General features: G+C 41.3%; 1 protein-coding gene across 1 annotated transcript in view; it reads right to left on the bottom strand.

The window, feature by feature from the left end:
* Positions 1-258: 258 nt before the first annotated feature.
* Positions 259-15,649, bottom strand: part of Rhbdl2 (rhomboid like 2) — a 41,711-nt gene continuing 26,320 nt past the window's right edge. The window contains exons 5-8 of the mRNA XM_074080523.1: positions 12,856-12,956; positions 7,263-7,323; positions 1,895-1,956; positions 259-804 (exon numbers count right to left, since the gene is read on the bottom strand). Coding sequence (XP_073936624.1) covers positions 625-804; positions 1,895-1,956; positions 7,263-7,323; positions 12,856-12,956 — 404 coding nt within the window. The 3' untranslated portion in view covers positions 259-624. The remainder of the gene's footprint in view (positions 805-1,894; positions 1,957-7,262; positions 7,324-12,855; positions 12,957-15,649) is intronic.

The following is a 15,649-nucleotide window of genomic DNA, read 5'->3' as shown; positions in this document are numbered from 1 at the left end:
CTCATCTCCAAGATACAGAATAGTATCTAACTTTCTGGTTGTTGGAGAAGGAGAATTTTTTTTTTTTTGGTAGTACCAGGGTTTGAACTCAGGGCCTTACGCTTGCTAGGCAGTCACTCCACCACTTGAGCCACTGTACCAGCCCTTTCTGGGTTGTTGGAAAGATGAGCAATAATATATACAAAGCACCTTTAAACAGTAGTGATCAATCTATTCTAACAGTGATTCTCCTAAAAGTAACCATCAAGGGATCTGACACAGATATAAAAAGTCTTTATTCTCACATAGTTTGATGCTGTCATACAATCTCCATATCCTCAAGGGAAGCAAATCTTTGCACAGTACTTCCATGCATCTTTAACATGTACACTGCATGCCGGAAAAAACCCAGTGTCTGCTTCTTACTGCCCTTCTTTTTTCCTTCTTCCTTCCCTTTCATTCAGAAGCCCCTCCCTCAAATCCTCAGGTCCCCTTATAACCAGTCCTTGGAACTGATGAGTTGAGTGCTGTCTTGTCATCTTTATAAAATTGTTACCATTTGTTGAACCATCTCTGTTTCTTCATAGCGTTTTCCATTTTCCCCCCACATGGCTCTTTTTATAATTGACTTGTATTGTAGGCAGGTCAGTTTGCTGGGGACAGGAAAATATTGAAAAACACAGCAAATAAGACACAAGCTAAATAAGCAGCGATTGCGATCCAAAACCTGGGATCTCTCAGCAGTGTTTTATCAAAGCAGCTAAACACAGTATAACCTATGGACATTCCAGCCAATCCACCTGCAAAGTGAGCTGCAAAGGACACCTGTGGAGAAAAGGGAGAAAAAGAGAAGTGAATAAAATGCTAGTTGTGATTTTGGTTGCATCTCTCAAACACAAATACAGTAACAGTCAAAAGTCTGAAGAACTGGGGCAGAAGGGGGTTAAGAGGGAGAAATGGTGGGAGTGATCTAACCAATGTACAACATAAGCCTATTTGGAATTGTCACAATGAGTCCCCCCCCGTACAACAAATACATCTTAATAAAAAAAAAAGTCTGGAGAACAAGGGGCTGAGACAAAAGAGACATAACACTCCATGTGCACAGAGAGAAGGTGTTCTAAAACATACAACGCTAAAAATGTCTTTTTCACACAGTACACAGGCAGAGCCATTGCTTCTCATTCTTCTCAATTATGATTGTATTTAGGATGGTTCTATATAATGTCAACCAAGACAACAGGAATGTAGTGTCCATGAGGAATCTATGGGGGAACAGCCCATAGAAATGGAATTTAGAATTAATGCACAAGTACTCAAACAAATTTAAACAAGTTTAAAGATTAATCCCAACAAAACAGCGAATAAGTCAGTCTTGGATTTTTTTTGTTTTGTCTTTGTTATTTTTTTGTGGGACAGGAGTTTGAACTCAGAGCTTTGCACTTGCAAAGCAGGCATTCTGCTGCTTGAACCATACGTTCAGTCCATTTTGCTCTAGTTATTTTGGAATGGGGGTCTCAGGAACTATTTGCCTGGGCTGACCTCGAACATCGACCTCAAACCTCTATCCTGATCTCAGCTAGGATTACAAGCATGAGCCACTGGTGCCTGCAATGTTGGTTTTCTTTATATTACACATTTACATGGACCCAAATTCTCATTGCTGTGCTTGAATTCACTTTTAATTCTCTGTGGACAGGGAAATCCCTTTGCTCCTGTTTTGGAATGGCTACCAACATGATGGGTATAGCAATGAGAGCAATAAGTGAGGACAATCCAAAATAAGAATCCTTAGGAATTTCTTAACTTTCAAGTGAATGTTTGACTATCTTAAATCAAAGAGTTGTAGCCCCTATTTGATGACTTTTTGATGGGCAAACATTTTTATTTAATGAAAACAAGAAATGGGACTCACCTGAGATCCATTTGCAGGGACAAAGAATCTTCTGTAGAGAGCAAATCCCATGTCGGACACAACTAGAAAGAAAAGCAGTCTGATGAAGTCCCAGGAGCTCCACAACAGTGCTCCAAATGCTAACAACACAGTGATAATAGCAGTCATATATTCAGTCTTTGTGCCAAGTGCTGAGCTCTACTTGCATTAATTCATAATCCTCACAACCACCCTAGGAGGTGGGTAATAGCAGCATATCATTTCGTGGACTTATTCATCCAACAAGTATTTATTATTTTCTGCTTGGTTGCAAGCACTATTCTAGTGGTGCACAGCAATGAGCGGGTCAGATGGTCCTGACCTGTGGAGCTGATGGTCTGGAGGGGCAGGGGGAGCAAACAAATAAAGTATGTTAAATAGTCTCCATAGTATGAAGAAGATATGGAGAGGAAGGAGAACCAGGAATGCCAGGAGTAGGGTGTCACATGTAATAGGAGAGTCGGGGAAGATCTCTGGAAATGTGACATTGGATGGAAATGAAGGAGCGAGCCAGGCCGATACGTGAAGTATCTTCCAGGCACAGGAAGGACAAGAGGAAAGCCCCTCGGGCAGGAGTGTGACACTGTGTTCCAGCAGTATCAGTGCAGTTGGTCTGGTTGGATCAGTGGTTTTCAAAATGTGGTTCTCCCTAAGCCCAGCCTATCAGCCTCACCTGGGAGCTTACTAGAAATGAAAATTCTTATCCCACACCAGACTTATGAATCAGAAACTCTGAGCATGAGGTTCAGCCTTCTGTAGTTTAACAACACCCCCAAGTGGTTATGAACTACAATTAATGATAAAGAGACCAGACAGGTTGCAGGGACTAGATGGTATAGGGGTCCTTATGAGCCCCTTTACTCTGAGGGATAGGAATCCTTTGAACAGCAGTGACATGATCTGATGTTGGTGGGGGTCGTTTTGTGGGGTTGTTTTGGTTGGTTAGTTGGTTTTTCTATGGTGCTGGGGATGACTTGTGTTCTATAAAATCATTCTAGGAAATCAACTATAAGGAAGCAGAAGCAAGAACAGCTAGAGGATTACTTGTAGCAATCCAAGTGAGGAATGATGGTGACATTTTCTACATTAAGAATCAAGACACTGCCAGGCACTGTGTCTCAAACCTGTAATCCTAGCTACTCAGGAGACAGAGATCAGGAGGATCATGGTTAGAAGTCAGCAAGAGACCCTATTTAAAAAAAAAAAAAACCCCATCACAAAAAAGGGTTAGTGAAGTGGCTCAAGGTATAGGCCCAGTACTGAAGAGAAAAAAAAAAGAAAGAAACCAAGATACCAAGGCTCCACTCACATCTACCCCAATAATTGCCTCTGTTTACCATCAGGAATACCAAAGATGGGCCATGAAAGGAAATGAGTCCACATTCTGCAACACGACACGAGAGCCAGAATTTAGACTTTTCTTCAGATTAGTCAGATGTGTGCAACCAAAGGAGCTTCTGGGCTGCTAGGCCTAAAGTCCTGCTGCTCTTAGGGCTAGGGCCTACCTTAAGTGGTAGAACACCTGTCTAGCAAGCATGAGGTCCTGAGTTCAAACCCCAGGTTTTTTGAGTTTAAAAAAAAGCCCTGCATGTGCCATGATTGGAAACACCTCTGGCAGCAATCACATTTGTCCTTGCCTTTGGGAAAACCACAGCAGGACCATGTGTCCTGGCTGTTTTCCCATTCGCTATTGATGCTGAAGTCACTGGATAGAAAATGAGGTCGAGAAACTACTCAATGTGAATTTAACGCTAAATGACTATTCCACAAAGTGGTGGATAAATGGAACCTCCTCATATTTTCATTCATTCGAATTTCCTGATCCAGTGTAAATAACAGAGATAGGACTATGAAGGAGTAAGAAAATGTCTGACAAAGAACAGGGCAGACAACTGGACCGGTATGATGTCTAACCTTCCACAGTAGGAGGCCTTCTCTTAAAAAGTCTTTGCAACCATTAGCATGTTAATTTCTCCATCCTGTTTCATTTTTCTTGCCCCTTCCTACATCTCTGCATCGTTCTTTCTGCTTTCTAGAAAAGTTTGCTTCTGGGTTGTTGTAGTCTCTATGCTGAGATGGCTTCCTATCTGAAAAGAGGCCATTAGGCCAGTACACTGAATCCTTGACCTCATTAAAATGTTGACATTCATTTGAGGAGAGTTTGTGTGTATGATTTAAAAGGGTGAAAATATGATGTTTCCTTAAGTTTTTCCAAAGGGAAGCCTAATTGCTTAGTTAAAAAACACATCCCACAAATAGTGTTTGATGAAGGAAGGTTTTGTTTTTGTATTTGTTTTCTTTTTCTTTTGTTTTTTGTAGTACTGGAGCTTGAACTCAGTGCCTTCACCTTGAGACACTCCACCAGCCCTTTTTTGTGATGGGTTTTTTTTGAGATAGGATCTCACAGAACTCTTTGCTCAGGCTGGCTTCCAACTGTGATCCTTCTGATCTCTGCCTCCTGAGTAGCTAGGATTACAGGCGTTAGCCATGGGAGCCCAGCTGAAAGAAGGTTCTTAAGACCAATTAACTTTCACTATTAAGAGTAACACTTACCATTTAAAACAAAATAATTCCCAGAACTCTGAAGTCTGAGGCTGGAAGAGTTCTAGGCCAGCCTGGGATACACGGCAAGACCCTGTCTTGAAAAAATGTAAATCAGGATAAGCAGCAGTGGCTCACACCTGTAATTCTCGCTACTAGGGAGGCAGAGATCAGGAGGATCAAGATTCAAGCCAGCTGAGACAAATAGTTTTCAAAACCCTATCTTGAAATTACCCAACACAAAGAAAGGCTGGCAGAGTAGCTTAAGTGGTAGATTCCTTCCTAGCAAGCATGAGACCCTAAGTTCAAACCCCAATACTGTCAAATAAACACTCTATATGTGTTTCCAAGGGAGTGTTTCGAGTTGTATTTATTGGGCTGGGGATGTGGCTGAAATGGTAGAGCACCTGCCTAGCAAGTAGAAGGCCCTGAGTTCAAACCCCAGAACTGGAAAAGAAAAACAAAATACTTATTAATTTGTATTTATTGATTTGAGGTGTATTGTAATTTGTCTCATTTTCAGGCCAAATAACTATTAGAAATGATGTGTCGGGAACTGGGGAAGGTTAATATGAATAATGGGGAGCAGTTAGCCATGAGCCATGGGGATGTGCAAAACGACATTAGAATGGATACTCCCAGGATGGGAGGAAGAGATCTTAAGGTCTTGAGAGGAAAACCTTGTAACTAATTTTCCAACTCACAGGAACAGCCTCAGTTCACAGATAAAAATAACCCACCAAGGTCATGGGATGTCCCAAGATGTTTTAAGTACTACCTTGCCTACCTAAAGCTTAATCAAAGGCTTTATTTAAGACTAAGGTGGTGGACAGCAGGCAGTACCTGGAACAATAGACCTTTTAACTTAACAAAGCACAGTCCCAGGCCATAAACCATACCATTTGGCCCAGGTGGACCTAATAACCATATGTACCTTGTAACTCTGTAAACTGACCCTAGCCGGTTAACACTGGCCTACCCATGACCTCAGCCATGCAGACTGGATCTGGGGATATGAGTCTTACAGTTAATCTTAGTACTCAGACTCCAAAGGCTAACATTGTCCTCACCCTAGAGACAGCTGCTTTCAGTCTATTGAAAGGGTGTTCCTTTCCTAATAACCTTCATTATCACTTTCACTACATTTCCTATCTTGACTCAATTCTTCTCTAGCAAGAGGCCAGAATCCAGGTAGCTAAACTGACCTTCCCGTAAAATTAGCATATCCTCCAAACTCTGTAGGGTTGTTTTTGTGGAGCTTTTGTTTATTTTGGCAGTATGGGGCTTGATCTCAGGGCTTTGGGCTTACTAGGCAGGAACGGTGCTCTAGAGCTTAAGCTATGCTTAAGGTTTTTGTAGAATATAATAAAAGCACATCATTCAGTGATTTCAGAACTTGATATGGGAATGACACAACATTATGGAAAACTGTCTTTGGAGGTACACTGCGCGTGAGGGTACTCCGAAGAGTTTTAATAAACTATTGCCTCACTAAAGTTGGGGTCCTTATTCAATAAAAGTCATTTATAATTGCCTAAAGGAAGCAGATTGACTTTAGACTTAAGTAACTGGCATGACATTTTCTTGGTAGAACTACTTGTCCCTTGGTCCTTGCAGTGCTGGGGATTTGACCCAGGGCCTGAGGCATGCTGGACTTCCCCAGCCCTGGTTGTGACTCCTAACACCTCAAGAGGTGGCTCCCCAGCGCCCAGACACTTGCTCTCCCTTCTCTGCTGACAACTTTCCTTCCCTTTCCTTGATTTTTTTTTTATTCATTTATTCACATGTGCATACATTGTTTGGGTCGTTTCTCCACCCTGCCCCCCTCCCCCATCCTCTCCCCCTTTCCTTGATTTCTTGTGGGGGAAAAAATTGTCAGTTTATAAACTATAAGCAAGTAAATTATTTTATCTCAGAATAAAATATTAGTGTCATTACAGTTAACTGGCTCATAAACTAAACCTAGTCTCTTTCCACAGAGGTAGTTGTCCTGTTCTGTAATGTGGATAACTGAACTCTGGATTCAAAGAATCTAGGTTTTATCCACCAGCGCTTTCAAATCTGACCCCAAGGTCTGTCCTCCCCCAGTTTCCCTGTGATTTTGTTAGTGTAGGTGGACCTGAACAGGAAGGAGGAAATGCTCCTGGCTACAATTCTAATACCCCAGGTGACCTACACCTACAATCACCCGGAACTCACAATTAATATACTGGTCCTATGTCCTTATAAGGCAGGATAGATAGGTGAGGAGACAGGGAAATTTTTTTGTGTGTGTGTGGTACTGGGGCTTGAACTCAGGGCCTACACCTTGAGCCGCTTCACCAGCCCTTTCTGTGTTAGATATTTTTGAGATAGGGTCTCTCGAACTATTTGCCTGGGCTGGCTTCGAGCCATGATCCTCTGATCTCTGCCTCCTGAGTGGCTGGGATAACAGGTGTGAGCCACGAGGGCCCAGCTTTTTTTTTTTTGTCTGAAAATTTAGAAATTGAAGAAGAGAGATTATCCCCGTGGTTTCTAAGCTTTCCCTTTTCAGACAAAGTTAGATTGAGTTTCCGATGTCTGAATGAGAACGCCCAGCATATAAAACGTAAGCGGAGCTGTGGTTGTTGAACTGCAGGGCACCTGCTTTCCTGGCTGCCGCCAAGAAACTAGAAAGAAACAAAAACAAAAACAACATGCCACCATCTCTAAGAACCCCCTTCTGCCTAAAGCTATGACAATTTTTTGACTCCAGCTAGCAATAGCAGTGGTGCTTGGGAAGTATGAAAAGGTCTCCCGAAGATATAAGGTGATCCCAAAGCTCACTTACTTATCAGGATGATGATCAGGAGTCTGACAATCCCAAAGGCAGGAATCATTTCTCGAAAATTCTTGCAAAGAGATAAATAATAATAATATAAGCTATCTGGTAGCAAATGAAACCTCAACTCTACCCGTCTTCACCTGCTTTTTCATTGAAAACAATGTCTGCAATGTCTAATACCTGCAAAACAAAGCATAGGTGTTACACCTGAGTTTACTCCACAGGTGCACTGTGGAGGACAAGATGCATTATGCTGCTTAATTCTTTCATATAAATGACACACGGGCAATTAAATACAAGGAACATAAAAATCAACACAGCATGTCAAATGGATAGCTAGGTAAAGAGCTGGATTGAATAAATACTGTCAAACTAAGTCCGAAGAAATGGCTCTAAGCTTTTTTTAGTTAATACTCATTTGCTACTTCCTCTTTCCCAGTAGCAGTTAGCAAAGACTGAAGTAAAATTCGAGCATGGCTTTAACAGTTTAGGTAACTTCAAAGGAAATGAAAATGTTGCTCAAAACATATAGTTCAATTTTAGCTTTGAAAGATCTGGGTGCAGCCTGCATAGTTCCTTGTGTCCCTAGAGAACTGCTGAATCAGTCTCCACCTTCCCTTTCAGAAGGGAGTGAAGGTGTGACACAGGTGTGTTTATTCTGTATCAGCCATTTGCAAGCTGCAGTAAGAGGTGATTTACACAAACCAAAAGGCATACTTCAAACGCCGCATGGCCTTACTGTGTGTGCTGCACACCGCTGTTGTTCCTTTTTGTTTAGTTTTTGGCCATAAAACCTTAAACCGAGTCCACAACCACTAATGGATTTCAATCCAAAAATTTGAAAAGACATTTTTCTAAATGACTTCTGTATTTGCAACAGTTTTTTGTTTTGTTTTGGTTTTTGGGGGGGAGGTTGTTCATTTGTTTTTATTGTTTTTTAGTTTGGTTTGGGGAAAGGCTGGTGGTACTAGGTTTGAACTCAAGGATCCACACTTACTAAGAAGGTGCTTTACCACTTGAGCCACAACCCCAGCCCCTTTTTCTCCCCCCACCCCTAAACAAGATCTCGATTTATAACCTCAGCTGACCTCTGAACTCACTCCAGTTTAAGTGACCTCGAACTCATGACCCCCTACCTCAGTCTCCCTAGTGCTGGGATTACAAGTATGTACTACCATACCCAGCTCTAGAATACTTTTGTAATTACTTGATATTTGCCCTAGACTTTTTTTTTTTTTGGCAAGATACTGGGGTTTGAACTCAGGGCCTATACCTTGAGCACTTTTTGCGATGGGTTTTTCAAGCCTATTTGCCCAGGCTGGCTTCAAACCAAGATCCTCCTGGATCTCTGCCTCCTGAGTAGCTAGGATTACAGGAATGAGCTGAGGCAGGATAGATAGATGAGGAGACAGGGAAATTATATCTCAGTCAATATTTAAAGGGCTAGACTCTGACACTGGGACAAGGAGAGACAGAGCAGCTGGCCCCCCACCATCTTTAGATGCTAAGTTAGAAAAACAGGGAGACAAAGAGGAGCTACCTGCTTCTGCTTTCCTCTTTGAGATGTTAAGAAGCTGCAAGGATCCTCGGATGGGTGGATCCATCCAAGTTGGATCCAAGGATCCACCCATCCAAGGTGGAATGAATAATCATGCATCCTATTGTCTCTGATTTAGGATTTGATTGGGAGGGTGACCCCTCCCTGTCAGCTATCTCAGCCACCCAGACCCATTAACTTTAACCATGAGTATTCCCCCAGCTCTCCAGTATAAAATTTAGAGTTGGGGACCACCATCTTGAGTCTGTGCTCCCATTTCCTTTGTGGGGAATAGGAAATGTTTTTCTCTCTTCCTCTCCCCTCCCCCACCTTGTCTATACTTTATCCTGTTATACTAAAATTAATCCTTGCTAAAACTTTCACCTTGTGAGACTCCTTGTTATGAGACACCTTGAAATGCTTCTCAATGTTTGTGGATCTCAAGGACCTGAGATTTTGCGTGGAAACTGGGAAGCTGTGGGAGTCCCCTCATCAATCCTGGCTTTTTGGTTTTTTTAGTTTTTTCTTTTTGGTACTGGGGTTTGAACTCAGGGTCTACACCTTGAGCTACTCCACTAGCCCTTTTTTTCCATGAAGTGTTTTTTCCTAGACTATTTTTAAAGTATACCTAAATGGTTAAAGACTTAAGAACTAATCAGGATTTTAACCTGTTTTAAAAAAGTGATTGTTGGGACGGCAGAGTAGCTCAGTGGTAGATCACCTGCCTAGGAAGCTCAAAGCCCTAAATTCAACCCTCAGTATTCCAAAAGAACAAAAAATGGTTGGAGCTGTATGTGATGATGCATGCCTGTAATCCCAGCACTCAGGAGGCTAAGGCAGGAAGATAGTAAGTTCAAGGCCAGCCTGGCTACATAATGAATGGGAGACCAGCTTAGGTTATAACAAATAGCAAGACCTTGTCTCAAAAAAAAAGAAAGAAAAAGAAAAGAAGTTAAGAAGTGGTTGGCACTTTCACCTAGTATAATGGGAGTATAAAATGACATGCCAGCTTTGGAGGGCAAATAAAGTGTTATCCACTAAATCCACTTCTAGGAATATATCTTACAAAAAAATCAGAAAAATGCCAAAAGATACCTGCAAAAAAACAACTTACAGCATTATTTGTAAATGTGAAAGGCTAAAATCACCCCATTTTCTTTCAAGGAAAGATTCCTTAAATGTGGATACAGCAAGATGGAAGATGTTATGTACCCCCTGAAAAAACTGAGGGGGATCCCTGTGTACCAAAGGTAGTGGACAGTCAGGATGCTGTATGCTCAGATGCAAAGCCTTAGAAGGGGGAGGTCATCTTTGTAATACTAATATTGTTAGAGGCTGTGGGTCTAGGCCAGTGGTACAGCACTTGCCTAGCATGCATGTGTTTGATCCCAAACACCACAAAAGACAAGGAGCAAGAAATGGTAGAATTTGAATACATATAGAAAAATACTGAAGGAATATATACTTGATGTTCTATTTTTTTATTTAAATTTTTATTTAGTCTTTGTTACTTTTGAAATAAGAAAAAAAGATAAAGGGCTGGGGATATAGCTCAGTGGTTTAGTGTTTGCCTCGCGTGCATGAGTCCCTGAGTTCAATCCCCAGTACCACACACACAAAAAAAGATAAAATATGAACAGTAAACTCCAGTGGCCACACAGTTTTCAGGAAGAAGGTAAGTGTTCAGTAAATTTGATAAATGAAGATTTCTAGAACCAAATAACATGTATTGTTTTTTGTTTTTTTATTTTTTATTTTATTTTATTGTTTTTACAAGTACTTACATGTGTATACATTATTTGGGCCGCCTCCCCCCTCAAACCCCACTATCACCACTCCCCCTCTTATTCTCTGATTTTGTTGGAGAGAAAACACAGGATACAGTAAGAAAAATATGGTGTTTTCGCTAGTTTGAAATAAGAATAGCTATACAGAGAGATTCCTAGCATTCCTTCCATGCATGTGTGTATTACAACCTACATTGGTTCATCTCTACCAGACCTCTTACTACTTCCTAGTCCCCTTGCCATCGTGGCCTCTGCCAATTTAAGATTATTATTTTCACTCCTCTATAGTGAGCACATCAACCACACTCAAGTTTTAGGTTTCCTTCCCTTTCCCTATTCCTCCCATGTGCTTTCTCCCCTTAGTGGGTGACCCGTGTCCAGTAATGTTACTGCATGTGTTTTAGGGCTATAATCTGCAAATGAGGGAGGACATGTGATATTTGGTCTTCTGAGCCTGGCTAACTTGGCTTAAGGTGATGTTCTCCAGTTCCATCCATTTACTTACAAATGACAAAATTTCATTCTTCTTTGTGGCTGAATAAAATTCCATTGTGTATAGTTACCACTTTTCTTAATCCATTCATTGGTAGTGGGGCATCTTGGCTGTTTCCATGGTTTGGCTATTGTGATTAGTGCTGCAGTACACATGGGTGTGCAGGTGCTTTTGTAATAACTTGAGTCGAATTCCTTCCAGTACATCCCTAGGAGTGGTACTGCTGGATCATATGGCAGATCTGTGTTCAGTTTTTTAAGAAGCCTCCATATTGTTTTCCATAGTGGTTGCACTAGCTTACATCCCCACCAGCAGTGTATGAGGATTCCTTTTTCCCTGAATCCTTGCCAACACTTGTCATTTATTGGTGGTGGTGTAGTTTTGATTTGTATTTCCTTTATGGCCAGGGATGGTGAGCATTTTTTTCATGTTTTTTTTAGCCATTTGGACTTCTTCCTTTGAAAAAGTTCTGTTTAGTTCAGTTTCCCATTTCTTTATTGGGTCATTGATTTTTGGGGAGTTTAGTTTTTTGAGCTCCCTGTATGTTCTGGTTATCAGTCCCTTGTCTGATATATAGCTAGTAAAGATTTTTCTCCCACTCTGTGGGTGGTCTCTTCAATTTAGAGACCATTTCTTTTGTTGGGCAGAAGCTTTTTAACTTCATGTAGTCCCATGTGTCCATCCTTTCTCTTAGTTGCTGAGCCACTTGTGTTCTACTGAGGAAGTCCTTGCCTATGCCTATTGCTTCCAGAGTACTCCCTGCTCTTTCCTGTACTAACTTCAAGGTTTTGGGTCTGATATTAAGGTCCTTAATCCACTTTGAGTTGATACTAGTACAGGGTGACAGGCATGGATCTTGTTTCAGCTTTCTGCAGTCAGATAACTACTTTTCCCAGCAACATTTGTTGAAGAGTCTGTCTTTCTACATTGTATGTTTTTAGCACCTTTGTCAAATATTAGGTGGGCATAGCTGTGGATTCATACCTGAGTCCTCTCTTCTGTTCCACTGGTCTTCATGTCTGTTTTTGTGCCAGTACCATGCTGTTTTTATTACTATGGCTGTTTAGTATAGTTTGAAGTTTGGTTTTGTGATACCTCCAGCATTGCTCTTTTTGCTCAGTATTGCCTTGGCTATTCAAGGTCTTTTGTGTTTCCAAATGAACTTTAGGATAGATTTTTCAATCTCTGTGATGAATGTCATTGGGATTTTCATGGGAATTGTGTTGAACATGTAGATTGCTTTTGGTAGGATAGCCATTTTTACCATGTTGATCCTGCCAGTCCATGAGCATGGGAGATCTTTCTTCTGTAGTCTTCCTCGATCTCTTTCTTCAGTGGTTTGTAGTTCTCTTTATAGAGGTCATTTACATCCTTTGTTAAATTTATTCCTAGATATTTGATTTTTTTTTAGGTTATTGTAAATGAAATTGTTTTCCTATATCCTTCTCAATTTGTTCATTGTTGGTGTATAGAAAGGCTACTGATTTTTGTAAGTTGATTTTGTATCCTGCTGCAAAAAGTCCATCTGGCCAGGCACAGGTGGCTCGCAAATACAATCCTAACTACTCAGGAGGCAGAGATCAGGAGGATTGCAGTTCAAGACCAGTCTGGAAAAATAGTTTGTGAGACCCCTTGAAAATACCCAATATAAAAAAAGGGCTGGTGGTATGGCTCAAGTGTTAGAACACCTGCCTAGCAAGCATGAGGCCCTCAGTTCAAACCCCAGTAACACCAAAAAAAAAAAAAAAAAAGGTCCATAGACTCCATTCCCAAAGTTCTTACCACTAGCACATTCATGAAATAGCCTCCCATCAGGGCATAGACTCCTCCTGAAGCACCCACAAGAGATTTGAGGGGGTCAAAAATGGAGCTGGCAAGGGAACCTAGAGAAATAAAACAAAGGATCAGTCATGGCAAGAATGGGAGAGGGAAACGGTTCGAATCAGAGGTACAAATTTGGGGGGGGGTTGAACCATTTTCATATTAACAAGCAACTAATTCATTTTGTCCCTTCTGCACTGTATAAATACACCCATGGAGTTTAGCTGTCCCAGTGTTTCTGAAGCATTAGGTATCTGTTAGAAAAGTGGCCTAACAGAGATAAGAGCAGAGATTTTATAACCAGAATTAACAAATGTTGGCTTGAGGAAGTTATTCAGTCTCCCTGTGCCTCTGTTTCCCTATTTATAATGTGAAGATATTAATAAAACTGTCTCTGATGGACTGTGAGAGAAAGTAAATGAGTTGACACACATATCATACCAAAACACTGCCTGACAGATATCCTACACTTGCTAGACATTATTTCAAAATGTCCAACACATTTAGCCAAAATTATCAAAATGCCAAAGACAGTCCAACATTTTCTCAGCAAATGGAGCCAGGGTGTGTCCTCAGAACCCTATTCCGCAGTTGATTCGATCAGAGTCCCCAGGCAAGAAGAAACTTAGTCCCCAACCCAATCCTGGATTTCCTGGCCCAAAAGCTTTACAGACAAGAAGTTCTCTTTATACTACTTAGTTCTGATACTTGCTTTCTTCCTTTCAAGGCCCTCCTTCGTTCTGAAGGATACAATACAATATTTCCTTTGTGCATGAAAGACCACGTCTGACCTAGAAACCTTACAAAAAGATGAGCAAACAACAGTTATCAAATGCAGATTTTAACAACTATGATGAAAATGTTGTGGATTTGCTGTAGCAGCCTCAGGAAGGAGCGCCTTTCTCAGAAGAGAGGTGGAGGCCCTGCTTCTCTGAGGAGAAAGAGGAGATGGCATTTCAAGTAGTCCTGGAAGACTACTTTTATAAGGAAAGGAGACAGAAGGTATTCAGGACTTAGCAAACTAGAAAACCGGACAGAAACAAAGGTACACAGATGACTGAAAGATCAGTGAGAACTAGTCCAGTAGAGTCAGAGCAAAGATTCTCAAATGCTAACCTACATGCTAGGGCTGAGGAGATTGCATGATAATCTTATGAGGAATTTATTTATTTTAATATAGATATATCAGCCAGGTACAGTTGCAGGCTAGGACTCAGGAGGCTAAGTAAGAAGGATTGTGGACTGGCTGAGTGGCTCAAGCGGTAGAGCACCTGCCTAACAAGAGTGAAGCCCAAAGTTCAAACCCCAGCACTGCCAACAAAAAAAAAAGGAAGGAGGATTATGAGCAAGTTCGAGGCCAACCTGGGCTACATAGCACAACTTTGTCTCAAAAATAACAAATATAGATTTACCCTTCCACTTGAAAAACCAAAAGCATGGGAAAAAAATGTCTTCAAGATCTGGATGGACATCACATCACACAATAGAGACACCCACACGCTCATGCTTATCACAGCACTGTTCACAATAGCCGAGCTATGGAGTGAGCCTTGGTATACATCAACAGACAGGTAATAAAGAAACTGGTATACACACACACTGTGGAGTATTATTTAGCCATAAAAAGAATGAAATTATGTCATTTACAGGAAAATGGATGGGGCTGGAGATGTTAGAGGAACAAGCCAGACTTAGAAAGATAAATACCATGGGGTTTTTTTCACCTGTAACCTAAAGAAAAAAATGAGTATGAACAAGAATGGGGAACTATTTGGGAAAGGAACTATTTGGGAAGGGAACAGTGGGAGGGGGAAAGAGAGGGCAAGAGGGGGAGGATATCATCGAAGTACATTCTATGCATGTAAAAGTCACAATGAAAACCATTTTTTAAAATTGCAAGAATTTGGTGGGAGGGAGCATAAAGGAGAATGATGAAGAGGGTGAATTCAAATATAATATATTGTGAGAATGTTTGTAAATGTCACATTGTCCCCCCAGTAAAAAGAAAATAAAAAAGAAGATTTTTTGAAAGGGGATGGGGGAGGAGGGATATGAGAGAATAATAGTGGAGTGAATATGATCGGAGTATATTATAAACATGTATGGAAAGATCACAACAAAATCCCCACACTGGGCTGGGGGAGTGGCTCAGGGATACATTACCTGCCTAGCAAGCAAGAAGCCCAATGGTAGCTAAGCACCAGTGGCTCACACCTGTAATTCTAACTACTCAGAAGACAGAGATCAGGAGGATTGCAGTTCAAAGTCAGTCCTGGCAAATAGTTCATGAGACCCATCTTGAAAATATCCATCATAGAAAAGGGCTGGTGGAGTTGCTCAGGAGGAGGAGGAGGAAGAAGGAAGAAGGAAGAAGAAGAAGGAAGAAGGAGGAGGAGGAGGAGGAAGAAGAAGGAGGAGGAGGAGGAAGAAGAAGGAGGAGGAGGAGGAAGAAGAAGAAGGAAGAAGGAAAAGGAGGAGGAGGAGGAAGAAGAAGAAGAGAAGAAGAAGAAGAAGAAGAAGAAGAAGAAGAAGAAGAAGAAGAAGAAGAAGAAGAAGAAGAAGAAGAAGAAGAAGAAGAAGAAGGAAGAAGAAGAAGAAGGAGGAGGAGGAGGAGGAGGAGGAGGAGGAGGAGGAGGAGGAGGAAGAAGAAGAAGAAGAAGAAGAAGAAGAAGAAGAAGAAGAAGAAGAAGAAGAAGAAGAAGAAGAAAAATTAGCTGAGGCCCATGGCTCATGCCTGCAATCCAAGCTTCTTAAG

This window comes from Castor canadensis, chromosome 7 (assembly GCF_047511655.1).
Source record: "Castor canadensis chromosome 7, mCasCan1.hap1v2, whole genome shotgun sequence".
Taxonomy (NCBI): Eukaryota; Metazoa; Chordata; class Mammalia; order Rodentia; family Castoridae; genus Castor; species Castor canadensis.
The sequence above is the reverse complement of the archived record's forward strand: the minus strand, read 5'-3'. Positions and strand labels throughout refer to the sequence as shown.